This window comes from Ambystoma mexicanum, chromosome 5p (assembly GCF_040938575.1).
Source record: "Ambystoma mexicanum isolate Mex_15411 chromosome 5p, UKY_AmexF1_1, whole genome shotgun sequence".
Taxonomy (NCBI): domain Eukaryota; kingdom Metazoa; phylum Chordata; class Amphibia; order Caudata; family Ambystomatidae; genus Ambystoma; species Ambystoma mexicanum.
The window spans coordinates 890,924,541-890,938,804 of record NC_090930.1 but is presented as its reverse complement, the minus strand read 5'-3'; the positions used below and the strand labels follow the sequence as shown (position 1 = coordinate 890,938,804).

Genomic DNA, 14,264 nt, shown 5'->3' with positions numbered 1-14,264 from the left:
GTTTGGATTAATTCAATACCTTCAAGTCATCATTTGTTTTGACTTAACTTTGTTAAACATAGGAAGAGCAGTGGAGTCAAACAGAATGAGGGAGGGTGGGGAAACTGTAGAGGAGACATTAATACAGAGATGAACTAGTATGAGTTCAGTTTTGGTGGTATTGGCTCAGCCAGTTATTTTTCATCCATATCATATCCTATCTTCAGTTAGGATACCAGAGAGTTGTATTGTCCATCAGCGGGCCATCGGGGAGCGTGAAAAGTAATTGTATGTACCCTAAACAGCAATGAAATTCAGCCTCCATGCTATTAGAGAGATCTTGGAGAGGCCGAAAATAAATGTTTAACAATGGGGTAAGAGCAGATCACTGGGGGACACCATATTTGTTGCTTTGTGAGGCTTGTAGGCTATCCAAAGCTACCCAGAAACCCACCACCCATGGTGTGAAGTTAACTAGGCATACCCAAGCTACCAGAAACCAAAAACATGAGTCTCTGCAATGTGTTGACTTACATGAGTTCTATAACTTTCTGAGGGACGTGGGTACCCTATGAGTGGATCAACAAGTCCTCAAATATACCAAAACAAAGGGTATGTTTTTCCCCTGTCTCAATGCAGTTTTCTGAAGGAAAGCTGCACATATACAAAGAAACGTACACACACTTCAGGATGCTGCAAATATTTCAATAAAAATATAAAACAATGAAGAAAGTGGTTTATGTTATTATGTCACTGCCTATATCAAATTCAGTACACGGCATGCTCAATCATCACCTTAATGGTGCTTGTATGGTTAACAAGCTGTTAACAAGCACAGATGGTCACTTGAGAAATTCGTATAATACAACCTCTATTACCTCAATCCAATTGTTGCTGTTATGACAATGCAGATGCATGCAATCAGCACACAAGAGCCCCATGCCATATAACTGCACCAGTGTGGTAAACCTTTGAGGACGTGATGAACTTTGTTTTCAGACAGGGTGCTGCTATCTATAAAAATAGGAAAGAGAAAGACAAATGCATATACATCGAAAACTCACAGTATTCATGCACTCATTAATGTTATATATACGTTTATGCCATATATAGTATATTGTGTAACACTTCAAGAAGAGACACGTCTGGGGCATTGTTGTGGAGCGATGAAAAACCTTAATTGTCCAACAGTAACTTGCTAGTAGTTTCACAAAAAAGTAATAGATGACTTAACTCTCTAGAGTAGGAGAATCTCAACATGACATCATGCTACCAATAGATAACAGGTTGCAAACATTGCTATGTTAAAGGAATGTTCAACAAAACAAATTAACTTGTTCGGAGAGAAAGGCCACCATGGAACGCTCCTCAGCACCTTGTGCAGTAAACATGTACTAGTCCGAGCTCATGAAATACAATGGCAGGGTTCGATGAGCTGTAGACCATGAGAATGCCCTCTAATTACATTTAAGTAAGCATTTTATGCTTTTATTTTCCCTCATTCTAATTCCCTACCTTGCAGGAATCAATTTCAAGTCAGAGGTCAGTTTGATAGAGGATTACAATGCAGTGCAAAACAAAACGTGTTTGGAGTGCAATGAGTCACCAAACTAGGCACAATTATAGAACTAGTAAGTGCAAATGTTATCATTATGCAAACAGAAAACGAAAGGATTAGGTTTGGCCGAGGTCCCTTTGTAGGAAATCTTTAGAATGCAAAGTCTTCAAAACCTCTCTAGGGAACCTTGCTTCCCCGGTCCTTTCATCTCCCTTAGATTCTGCCTTTCTCGTTAGAAACAAAAAGTCACATCATTAATTTCCAAAGTTACCATTCCGGGGCAATTTGCCAATGCTCCGTAGGTTACACTACGTTTGAACTTTGATCAATACCAGAGTCTCCTCACTTTGAATTACTCTCCTTAAGGTTTTACCAATCCTGCACCTTGCCTGGCTAAACTCTGCCACTGTGAGCCTCTTACCCTTCCTATGAACGTTGCTGCAGTGAGCTGTCTCTCTTCCAATTCTACCACTGTTAGGTGAAACGCAGTTCTAACTGTGGTGCAGCAGAGCAAGGCCATGCAGAATTTCACCAATGTGAGTTTTACCACTTTACAGCACACCTCCTAGTGGTTGCCACCTCCGGACCTCACCACTCTGCCACCCAACCTTTTGGACTCTAAACCTTCCACTACTAATTCTGGAAAACGTCAACCTACTGCCTCGAACACTACCACTGTGACAATGGGGTTTCCAAGCACCACAAGTCTCTGAGGCGAAGATATACCCAGCAAAGTAGGCTTTCACCACTGTGAACCTGATTCCACTACAAGACCCTAAAAAAGTGAGCCAAACCATTTGGAAGCTAAAGCCACATTAAGTCATTCGCCAATACAAGGCACCATTGCTACGGGGATTCACGATCAGGAACCCTAACACTAAGGACTTACCACTTGAAGATCCTGCTATTGAGAGACCTCCCCATCACAAGCTCCTAGTACTAAGAAGCCTACATCACCAAAAAACCACACTGAGAAAACCTGGAACAAGAGATAAAACTGTACCTGGAATACTCTCATCTAAGGTAGTTTCCACCTGGGATAGTTCCAGTAGCTAGATAGTTCGGCCCGTGGGACAGCTCTTCCACTGGAATAGTTCAGTCCCTGGAATTACCCTGCCACGGGAACAGTTCTGACCCTGAGATACCTCTGCCCTTTAATAACTCTGCCCATGGGATAACTCCAACCCTTGGGATAGCTCCCACCCAGGGTACAGCTCCCGCCCGTGGTACTGGTCCCACCCATGGGATTTGCCTCGCCCATGGGATTTGCCCCACTCCTGGGATAGCCCCCACTCCTGGGATAGCCCCCACTCCTGGGATAGCCCCACTCCTGGGATAGCCCCCACTCCTGGGATAGCCCCCATTCCTGGGATAGATCCCGCTCCAAGCATAAGGTTTCTTACTCCAAGATAAGGTTTAGACCTCGGATTAGGTTACCCCTAGAGAAAAGGCTAGCTCCTGGGACCAGGTTAGACCCTGGGATAGGTTTACCCACGAGACAGTACGATGCCTGAAACAGTCCAGCCTCTTGGACAGCTAAATCACTGTGACACCCCTATAATATCAACCTACAAACTAAACCTGCGACACCTCCACTCTATGCTGGAATAGCACAAACAGCCCAAGCGGTGTGAACGAACAGGCAATCCACCAGGGAAAAATCTGAATATCCAACTTGATTTGGGAAATTAACAAGAAACCCAACCCCAAGCAACAAACCCACACCACAAAATGCACACACCAGGAAAGACAGATGCACAAGAAATACCCAAAACAGAACAAACTAATTGGAACAAGGCTAACCATCTCAAAACACCACACCCGGGAACCAACCAACCAACACCAAGAAATATGTGATGAATCCTATGGATCCTTCACTGTACCCCTGCCTAAAGTCTCCTCCCAGGTGGCCAAGGAAAGGCAGATGCATCCTGATCCTGGGGGTGTTGTACCGCAGGAGGATCACCTGGGAGGAGACAAAGCCCAGGGAGATGAAGGGATCCCATGGGATGAGATACAGTGTCCTCCTTTGAAAGGGAATTTCCTTTCATATATACCAAAACACAATAGTTTGTCATCATGATATGTATGATCCCCATATTAAGATGAGAAATATGGGCAAATGGGATGTGCGAGAAACCAGAAGGTGTCTTAATGACTAGTCCCCGAGGATCTTCCAGGTGGCCAGGGCAAAGCCATCAATTTTGGATCCAGTTCCTGGGGGTGGACCAGTGCGGGAGGATCACCTGGGTGAGGGTTCTTCAGGGAGTGGGACTAATTGATGGCGAGACGCGATATGCCCCACCTCCATAACACCTTTACTCCATTCTACCAGGAAGGATACCTGGGAACTGTAACTCCCCTGACCCCACAGTGTTTTCCAGATGGCAGCTTAACGAGGGAAGAAAGGTGGCCAACTGAGAAGGGATAGCAAGGAGGGAGATACCCCTGACCCTTCCAGTGAGAAACCATTACTTTCCAGAAACCTTCAGAATAAAAAGGCACAAGGCTAGGAAACCAGACTGAAGAATCCTGCATTGCATGTGGGAGATACCCGGGGCCCTCCTGCATGACTAGTCGAGTGGGGAGGAGCAGCAGCCACTGTGGTACCATCCTTGGCTCCAGGCTCAAAGCAGTGTTAGAGAAATCAACACAGCCGGTGAGTTGGGGAGACCGATGCAAGACCAGTCTGTGTTCAAGTCAAGGGTGCAAGCGGCAGCATTGTAGGAAGAGCTCAAGAGCGAAGAATATTAAGGCAGGTGATGAAAGACGCAAGTAAAGCTCAATTGCTGATGAATGATTGAACTTTAATATGAATCAGAGAAGGTATGAGACAAAGTAACAGAATGGTCCGGCACTGCGGGTGTGCTCAATCGAAGGTCTCTGTGTGATGTATCCAGCCAAGAAGTGGCAGAAACAAAAGCAATAAAGTGAAACTTATGGATGAAGTGAATCAAAGTGGTCCTGCGATGGTTTAAGAAAAATCCATCACACAGTCGGAAGTATTTGAATTTTGATAACAAAAAGAAAGTGAGATTATAAGGTCCGAACTCGACTGAGGTAGACCAGTGCTGAACCTTAAACCCAAAAACTTGTGAATGTAAAAATCCTGATGAGAAAGGAAATTTGCTACTGGTTTGTTATGCTAGGCCCTCTGCAATAAGAGACTTTTATTGGTAAAAAGACTTTGGCGCAGAAGACCCAGATAACTTTGTTTTGAACTGCATCCTCGTGGCAGAGAAGCCAGAGTGTGTGCAAAGTTCGAGTGTGCCAACTTGTCCCATGCTGGAAACGTGGGCAAGGGAAGCCAACTGCTCAACAATCCTGACATTGTTCCTTGAACACTTTTCTTTTTGCATACATCGTTTTCTGCACCATTTATATTTAGAAGTAAGGATTGGCAATAGGTTTATAAGTATAGGCCCTTTACTTTGGACAGAGACTCCACTAGGACTGTGTTATTATTATTTGATGGTCATAGCTTGCTTCCATCCTTAGATTTAGGGTTAGATAGGCGTTCAATAAACCCATTGAAGTTCAATAAATAATCTTAAACTGTGATCACTTGTGTCTGTCGTCACTGTATGATACCATGCCTTTCTTACAGATGCAGCATCTTTAAATACCCAATTTAAGGAGGAGCCTGTTACACCTAATATGATTAAGCATTACTCCCAAAGGTATGGAGAAAGGAAATCTGTAAATGGTGGCGTAAGTTAACTACCTTTGTCTACTGCGATTAAACATGATGAAGTATCTTTTATAATCTGTTAACAAAATAGTTCTGAAGTCAAAAATCGTAAATTACTACTTGGAATTGATTTTGTTGCTTGGGACTCCAAGTCCCATAAACCCAGGAGTACTGGGACAAAGAAGAGGGCTGAAGAGCAGTACAGGCCTGAAGGTCAGCCGATAAGGCTTTAACAGCCGACACCTGAGGGAGGCCGAGAGGCTTACAAAGCTCCCTCAGGTGCAGGAAGTAGTAGCAGTTGTAGCAGCAGAATACTTGCTGTGGCAGAAGGAGGAGGCCAAGGAAAACACATTGCTGGCGAAATCCACAGAAGTGGGAGGAAAGAAGGGACACCCGGATTTATCATCCACTTATTCCAGTTTCCAATCCTGAGTTGTTCCTTTTCCCCCAAAGTCTGGATTCCAGATGTTGTGCATCTGAAAGCGTGAAGTCTGAAAGCTTTCCCACAGGTGAACCTAAGTGCAGAGATTTTGCAGGGAGAAGCGTGCAGCAGACCATACCTGGAGGCTGGTGTGCTCCAGTGTGTCTGGGTGAGCCAATCTCTGTGCCTTTGGGGTGGAACCGAAGGCAGCTTGCAGAGAGGAGAGTGCTTGGTCAAGAAAACACCTCAGCTAGAAGCCTTGCAGCCTGTGACAGAGGCGAGAAGCCGGTTTGTGTTTAAGTGTTATTGCACTTTCTCAAGCCTTCGGGCAGTGCACAGAGGCAAATGTAACTAGTTGCTTTTCACTCGCAAAGGAGTGAAATAGAATAAAGCGGACTGGAGTGGGTTAGACAAACAAGTGCAACAAATGTAGCACTCGCGTATGAGCGAATACACTGTTGAAGGAAGCTTAAACTAATACGTTTTCAAACAGCTTTAACTACGTTCAGAGTGGTCGCGTGCACTTAAAAGTGACTCAAACAAATACCAAGCCTTGATAAAGACCCAACAACATTGTATCTTGTTATCCAAGTATTACACCTCTGTAAAACTAAATTGGAAAGAACAAACAAGCATTACTTTCAGTAAAGTGGTGAACAAGTATTGCCCTCAGCCAAAAGAGACAGAAATGTCAGTTCCTTTGGGAATAACTATTACTACCAAAGGAAAAGGGGCTGATACAACATTTTACAGGTGAAGCTTGTACATGAATGACTATGGTGTGGGAGATCCAGGTATTGGTCAAGAACTTGAACTTACAATGTTAAAGGCAATAGAGGTTTAATTGGAAGATACTTGGTTGGCGGCTGAACAAAAGACAAGACTGTTTAAAGAGTAGCCCTAGAAGGAAGGTGGGGTTAAAATGGAGGCAAAGGCATCGCTTGTCCAGCAGAGCTAACAAGGGCATTGGAGAAATTCTTGTCTTCATTATAACATTGTACAGAAATGTTAAGAGCTGTATAAAGTGGAAGGAGTTGTTGAGTTTAAATGCAGAAGATTGTGTGGCATACAATTGAAGTAGTTAGGTCTGGCAGGAGAGTGGACCCGACAGAAGCAGAGGTAGAAGACTGGGAGTGGATCACCCCATTGAAAGTTGAAGCGGTTGTCTTTGATGGTGCCAGGAGAAAAGTATTGTGAAAAGAGCTTTATGATTCATAGTGCCAAAGGAGGGGACTGTGAGAGGCGTATTTAGAGCTGTGTTGTCTCAAAGTGCCAAAAGATAAGCACTGCGAGAAAAGATTTGTGTGTCATGGTGCCAAGAGAAAAGCACTGCGAGAGAGGTCTTATGTTTCATGGCGTCAAGAGGAGAGCGCTGTGAAGCAAACCTTGTGTTTCATGGTGCCAAGGAGGAAGAACTGTGACAATTTGAGGAGTCTGAGAAGTTTGATGGTACCAAGGATGGCGCACTGTGGCAATTTCTGAGGAAGTTGGAGTGGTTCATGGTGCCAAGGAGGAAGCACTGTGAGACTTTGAGTCAAGAAGTTATTCGGTCATCGGGCATTGTAAGAAGATCAGTGCATTTTTGTTGAAAGAACCTCTTGAACTATATCGCCTGGAGGATAAGGATCTTCTCTGGGTTCAACTTGGACGGGCTGGAAGTTTTCATTCAATCCGAATAGACTACCAAGACTGTGTTGGAACTTTGTTTTCAACCTTGGATTTCCTTACTGTTTTGGGTAAAACCTGACTTAACTTGAAACCTATGGGAGGGGAATTCACTGAAATTAAGACCATCCAATTCAGCAGCGTTACACATGCAAGTGTTTAATTTACAAATTGCCATATATTTTCTTGTTACGTTATTTTATAAGTGTGAGGGCGAGAAAAGTTATGTTAGAGTATTTTTCCTTAGTTTGTTTAGGCAGGAAAATCCCTGTTAGAGTAGGGCAAGATAGATGTTGGATTAATAATTGAAGTTCAATAAAATGGCATTGTTTGAAAAACCCTCTAAAATGTGTCTGCCTCACATTTCTGACCCCTCACAAATAGCACACTTACCATCCCACTGGAAAAGAGCCCCTTTGCCGGAACAAGACCACAATCCCTCTACTGATCAGACTACCTATCAACCTAATATTAACTTGCAAAAGCAACCAGCCATAAGAACCGTAAGCACATAAGGAGGATCGCCGGAAACATAACAGACAGACATGCAATCCACAGAAGCACAACTAAAATAAACAACCTCAACACACCATTCGTGTCAATAAATTGTGTCATGGGTATCAGACAGGTAGTTAGGGCAAGCTGGGTGGAGGCTTGGCAGGCCTGGCATAGGCACACAAAGAACCCATAACAAATCCTTCCTTTCATTCCTTCCTAGTGTTTGTAGTAACTTCCTGGTTACCACATCCTGTTGCCAAACAGGAAGTGCATGATAACTCATGAGCTCTCTCGTGTTTGGGTGTGGCTGGCTATATAAGCCACACCCAAGATTCTTCCAGTGCTTTGTGTTGCTTACTGTGAGCTGTATCAGCAACACACTTGCCGTGCTCTGGATCAGCCAGCATCTGCTTACCTGCTCCGGATCATCCTGTTTCTGCTTACCTGCTCCGGGTCATCCTGCTTCTGCTTACCTGCTCCAGATCATCCTGTTTCTGCTTACCTGCTCCGGATCATCCTGCTTCTGCTTACCTGCTACGGATCATCCTGCTTCTGCTTACCTGCTCCGGATCATCCTACTTCTGCTTAACCGCTCCGGATCATTCAGCTTCAGCTTACCTGGTTCTTACTCCACGCCGCAGCCATCTCCAGTTAAGAGGGGACTTCTACACCTGTAAGAACAAAGAAGAACAGCGTTAACACGCGCACATCAGTAACACTGCGCATACTCACCGAATCTTCCCGCGACGCTGAAATCCAGGTTAGTTGCACGAGCGCACAAACCACTGTAATAAAGAAGAGACATTATTCATTGCGCTCGCTCCAATAACACGGACACTATTTTCACTGCGCTCTCCCTCTCTCTACGTGGTGCATACTTACCAAAAGCCTCAGTGTAAACTTACCTAACCACCAAGTCTCCAGTAGCGCTGAACCTGGACTCGAGGCGCTAATACCACATAATTTCTCCTGCAAGGGAAGGGGAGAGACATTACCAGGCGCGCTCAAATTGAAGGCGCTGCGCAAACTCACCAGCAGCTAGCTTCAACACGCAGCGCTACTCACCCACAAAAATAACTGCAAACAAAGACAATACAAACAATTTTGGACACTCAACATTCTCCGTGCAACGTTCACTTGCGAGAAGGACTTTCTAGCCAGTGAAGAAACTGGCGCCTTGAACTCACGGCCTCGCTGTGAAGGCATAAAACAGCATTTGGCATCTGAACTCAGCCTACAGACATTGGCACCAATCACATTAGTGAATCGCGCCCCTGCGAATGCAGGATGGAGTGCACACTCTACTAAAGATCAAGGTAAGCCCATAGGGGGACATCACAGCACACAGTAAAGAGAAGGGAAGGGCCCAGGGGAATCGGGTGAATTCAGTCTGAGTGTACACCTTGTATTTGACAGGTATTCCTCCGGGTGAAACAGGGGAAGTGAAGACTCGGGGTCAAGGGAGGCTCGTCCATCGCTCCCTGCTGAGGCATCAATGTGTGCATACAGACAAACCGGAAGAAAACTTTAACCTGAAAAATGCAACCTTTTTGACCTACCGATCGGAGAAACCAACAACAAAACCAAAGGCATAACCTGATGGAAAAACCAATCAATATGAACTCAAATTACCAACGCCACTGCCAAAGGACAAGCAAACCACAGAAAACAAAAAGCTACACTGCAACCTAGTCAACGCCAGATCAACGTCAAAAAACTGAAATATACAAACTGCTAAGCGATGAAGGGACAGACATCCTTTTCCTCAGCAAAACCTGGCTTACTCAAAACTTCAAGGTAACAGCACACTATTCCCTTCCCAACAACTTCAAATTGAAAGAAGCCAAATGAGAAGGAAAAAGGGGAGGAGGCCTCGCTGTTGCATACAAGGACCAGCTAAAGATGACTACAGCACCACCACTAAACATCACAAACTGCGGAAATGCCCTCCTGCACTTGGCCTTAGATCACCAAACCAAACTATCATTCCTACGTATTTACAGGCCACCAACAGACAACCCTATTTTCACAGACACACTTGTGGACGCCATCACCAAATCGCCATTAAACATGATCACCTGATCATACTGGGAGATTTCAACAACTGGTTCGGAGAAGAAAACATTGATTCACCCAAATCAGCTAGCAACGATGCATCTACAACAATTGGTGAAGGGAGCAATATATGCAGTAGGCCACACTCTAGATGCAATTTTCTGCAACAAAAACTTGGTCATAACTGCACCTCCTATACAAATCCTCTGGAACAACCACCTGATAATACCCTTCGTGATCAGCCCGCCAACTTGAATACTATCAAACCTCCCCAAAAAATCCTCCAGTTCAGAAAACACCGGACTGCAAGCCACAAAATCATCAGTCACTGTGCTGCATCATACTACACTAGAACAACAATGGCTAAATGGCGAGGGACCAATGGTGGAGAGTGCCTCCGGTGTAAAAGAACAGAAGGCACCTTTTTTCACAATATCTGGGAGTGTGGAGTATTACATGAGTTTTGGGCGGCGTGCATCACTAGACTCTCCGAGATAATGGTATCCCCAGTTCGGAGAAAACCAAAATTGATACTATTGGGGGTGTAGAGTGAAACAGACTTTACCAAGTATGAAAAAGCATGTCTGGGGGTGGATCTAGGGGCAGGGAAGAGATTGATCGTGGCTACCTGGGGTTCTGCAGACACACTATCCATAAATCAATGGTCCAATGAAGTAAGCAGATGTGCCTCCCTGGAACAACGCATCTACACAGCGAGGGGCTGCCCTCGAAAATTTCAGAAAATATGGGGGTAATGGGGGGGGGGGGGAGTAGGAACTGAACTCGAGTTATGAATGACTGCCCTGGAGTAGCGGGCGGCCCTGCCTGCTGAGAACAGCCCCCCGCCCCCCACCACTCCCACAATTCGAGAACTTTGGTGCTCCATGCACGGCTTACAGCAACTACTGTGCATATTGCTTTTCTTGTGACCCTCCTGCTTATGCATGTTCAGATTGTTTATTGGATAAAACTTAATAAACAGAGTTATTAAAATAAATTATCAATGTGTTACACTCATCCAGACTCGAAGAAAGAACAGAGACAATCCAAAAATGTATCACAAACAAACTAGATGACAATTCACCAGAAAAATCATTCACCCCTTCACTAACAAAAACAATGGCGAGATGGTTCACACCCCATCTCAGTGTACTGAAGAAAACCAACAGGAAACTGGAACAAGAATGGAGAAAAAACTACGATCAACAGAAAACATATAATATCACATACCAAAGAGAGATACAACTATACAAAGCTGAAATACTCTAAGCAAAATTGACATACTACAACAAACAGATCACAAATTCAAGCAACACCCAGAGAGAGATGTTCATAATCATCAACGAGGTAGGAAACCCAAAAAAATACAACACACCCATGTCATCACACAACCTATGCAATGGCTTTGCAGACCCCTTCAGAAACAAAATCAACATCCAGCAGGTCATTAAGAGCAAGCCTAAAAACACCAACAACCCCCCCTGACCAGTCAATGCCAGAACCATCTACAAGACTAAACAACCACCCACCAATTTCAACAGAAACATTCAACAGCCTAGTGAGTAAAAGCAACAGAGCCGGCTCTCCAACAGACCCCTGCTCACAATACATACACAAGGTTACCCTCACCCAGAAAACACCTGCAGAATATTTCCTCAACCTCTTCAACCACTCACTAGCAACAGGCATAACCAACTACCGACCAAAACATTTACGAATATGTCCTGGAACATGTAGAAAACAATTGGATACTAGACCAGGCACAAGTCGTCTTCACACCCAAGAGTGGAACAGAAACAGCATTACTATTGAAAGCAAATGATCTAAAAACAAACGCATGCTCCAACGTCAAATCAGCACTAATACCACTTGACCTATCAGCAACCTTCTATCAGCAACCATTGACACAGTCCACCATGAAACACTCATCAAAAGACTCAAAGATATAGGAATCAGCAACACAGCATTACTTTGGCTAAAATCCTTCATGACTGAAAGAACAGAAACAACTTGGCTTACCCCCTTCAGCTCAACCCCCCCCCAACAACAAGTTGCAGAGTGCCACAATGTTCATCCATCTCACCACTACTATTCAACATATACATGACGCCCCTCATCAAAAAGCACTGCCTCACCTGCTATAATTAGGCAGATGACAAACAAATCATCTACAAAATTAACGTCAGCAAAGAACAAACCCCAACCCTTTCCAACTGCCTCACAAAAATAAACCATTGAATGAGTACCAACTGCCTTGAACGCAACACAGACCAATCAGAAATCATGAACGCGCCCAATGACCTGCCGAACTATTGCCACATTGCATGGCCTACTGAATTGGGAAACCGACCAGAACCATCCAAAGTAGTAAAAGAATCTTGGAATATTAATGAAAGACATAACACTCGAAACGCAAATCAAAGCAGTAGTAAAGAAATGCTTCCTCCACCAAAACACAATCAAACAGATACTTCCCTTTTTCACCTTCCCACATAGAACACTTGCCACCATTTCTCTCGTCATGCCAAGAACAGACTACGCCAACAGCATCTCTCTCAGGAATTCCAGGCCACCTTATCAAACAACTTCAATGAATATAGAACGACTACTCCTCAGACTCCCTAAGAGAGAACACATCACACAAACACCAAGATCCCTATATTGACTACTGGTCAAGAAATAAATCTTCAAAACTCTCTGCATAACAGAGAGCAAGCCAAGGCCAAGAGGCAGAACTCAAACAGGGACAACTGTATATCTACAAACCAGACCGAACACTAATGCCCAGCAACGACATTCGCCTCGAACCTAAACAACACTCAAAACTGAAATTTGGCGGAACAGCGTAGTCCTGCTTAGCGACAAGACTTTAGAACTCGCTCCCAAAGGAAATACGAACAACAGAAGAGTGAAAATTGTTAAAAACCTGGCTCTTCAACTCACCAAGCTAAATAGGAAACGTCATTGAAGGGAAATTGCCAGCACAGCACACTGAAACATTATGAACCGAAACAGGGAAATAAAGCATTCTACCGCAATTCACCACAGAATAATATTGACTCGATGGATCAACATAACCTCACACAAAAGCACCCAGACGACACCCCACTAACCCTTCTAAAAACTCTGTAATACTCTGAATACTCATCTTCTCAAACACCAAACAAATCACACTTATACCTTCACTGCAGAGAAACGAAATCTAAAACTACCAAACACTTTGCACAATCCACAACTCCCAACAGGAAACTAAACAAATTGCACATAAATCACCCCATACACACTGTGGTGAGTCAGAGGGAGGACACAGACTCTTGTATGAAATTGTGATGCTGGAAATGCATCGGAGGGACAGGGCCTCCGTATCCTTGTCCTTTATTGCTTTTTATCATGTGTTTTGTCATGTTTTCCGCACATGAGTTCATGTGGAACTCCTGGCGGTGCAGCTCTCTCTCTTTTGGTTTGGTGAACGGACCCGTGGGATACCCTTATGGCACCCATGGGTGGGGGAACAACCCTGTTCACCTAGTGTATGTTTTTGTGCACCTGGGGGTGGCCCACAGAGCAGGGTATGGGCTGGTGGCAGCTCCATGCCGAATGTGACAGGTGCGCGGCGTATCCTCCATTTTGGGATACCCCAGCCCTGCCATTGGGATCCGTTGATTCCTGATGGAAAACAAGATGGCCCCGGTGGCCTCTTGCTTTCTATTCCCCAATACCTTGTTTTCCCAAAGTCCTGGGAAGCCCTGACTCTGTCCCTTCCCCCTGACTGGCTGTTGGGTGGAAATGCCATATATGGTGGTGTTGTGAAGGCCCGGCCAGACTAGCTGGAGCCTTCCCGGTGATGTATGCTGTGGGTACCTCCTGTGGGTGGGACCTGGGTGAATAGAGTGTATGACAAATATGCATTCTGTGTTGTGGGTGTCTAGTATCTGGTGGTTGACACAATGACTGAGACAACCCTGCCCGAAACTGGTATGAATGCAGCTTGGAGTGTTGAATGGCTCGGTACTTGTCCCAATACACATAACTTGATGTGAGTGTCTGGAGAGAAGTGAATGGCCTGAATACCTCGTGTGCCTGATTGGCTGCCTGACTGCATGAATGCCCGTAGTCGTGATTGGATGCTTGAGTGTGACCCAGCACAAAGAATGGGAGATCAACAGTATACCTGGGGACCTCTCACTGCTAGGAATCGTGTTCAGAAGCTGAAGTCCACTACAACGAGTAACTGACGCTTGACCTTGAAACCCCCGCTGGACGAAAAGGAGTGCTGTGGCTCTCCCTCGTAATCTGAAGGCTGCTGGGTTTCCAAGGACTGACCCAGAAAGGACCTGGTAAGGCGCCCTCTTCCCGAGCTACGAGGGACCATCGTGCACAGCTGATCTTTGCCAACG

The 14,264-nt window shown here is 44.9% G+C and overlaps 1 protein-coding gene across 1 annotated transcript in view; it reads right to left on the bottom strand.

Moving 5' to 3' along the window:
• PKD1L1 (polycystin 1 like 1, transient receptor potential channel interacting) overlaps window positions 1–14,264 on the bottom strand; it is a 2,330,280-nt gene that overhangs the window by 729,344 nt on the left and 1,586,672 nt on the right. Inside the window, exon 39 of the mRNA XM_069613333.1 lies at window positions 858–993. Within this exon, the coding sequence (XP_069469434.1) occupies window positions 858–993 (136 nt within the window). The remainder of the gene's footprint in view (window positions 1–857; window positions 994–14,264) is intronic.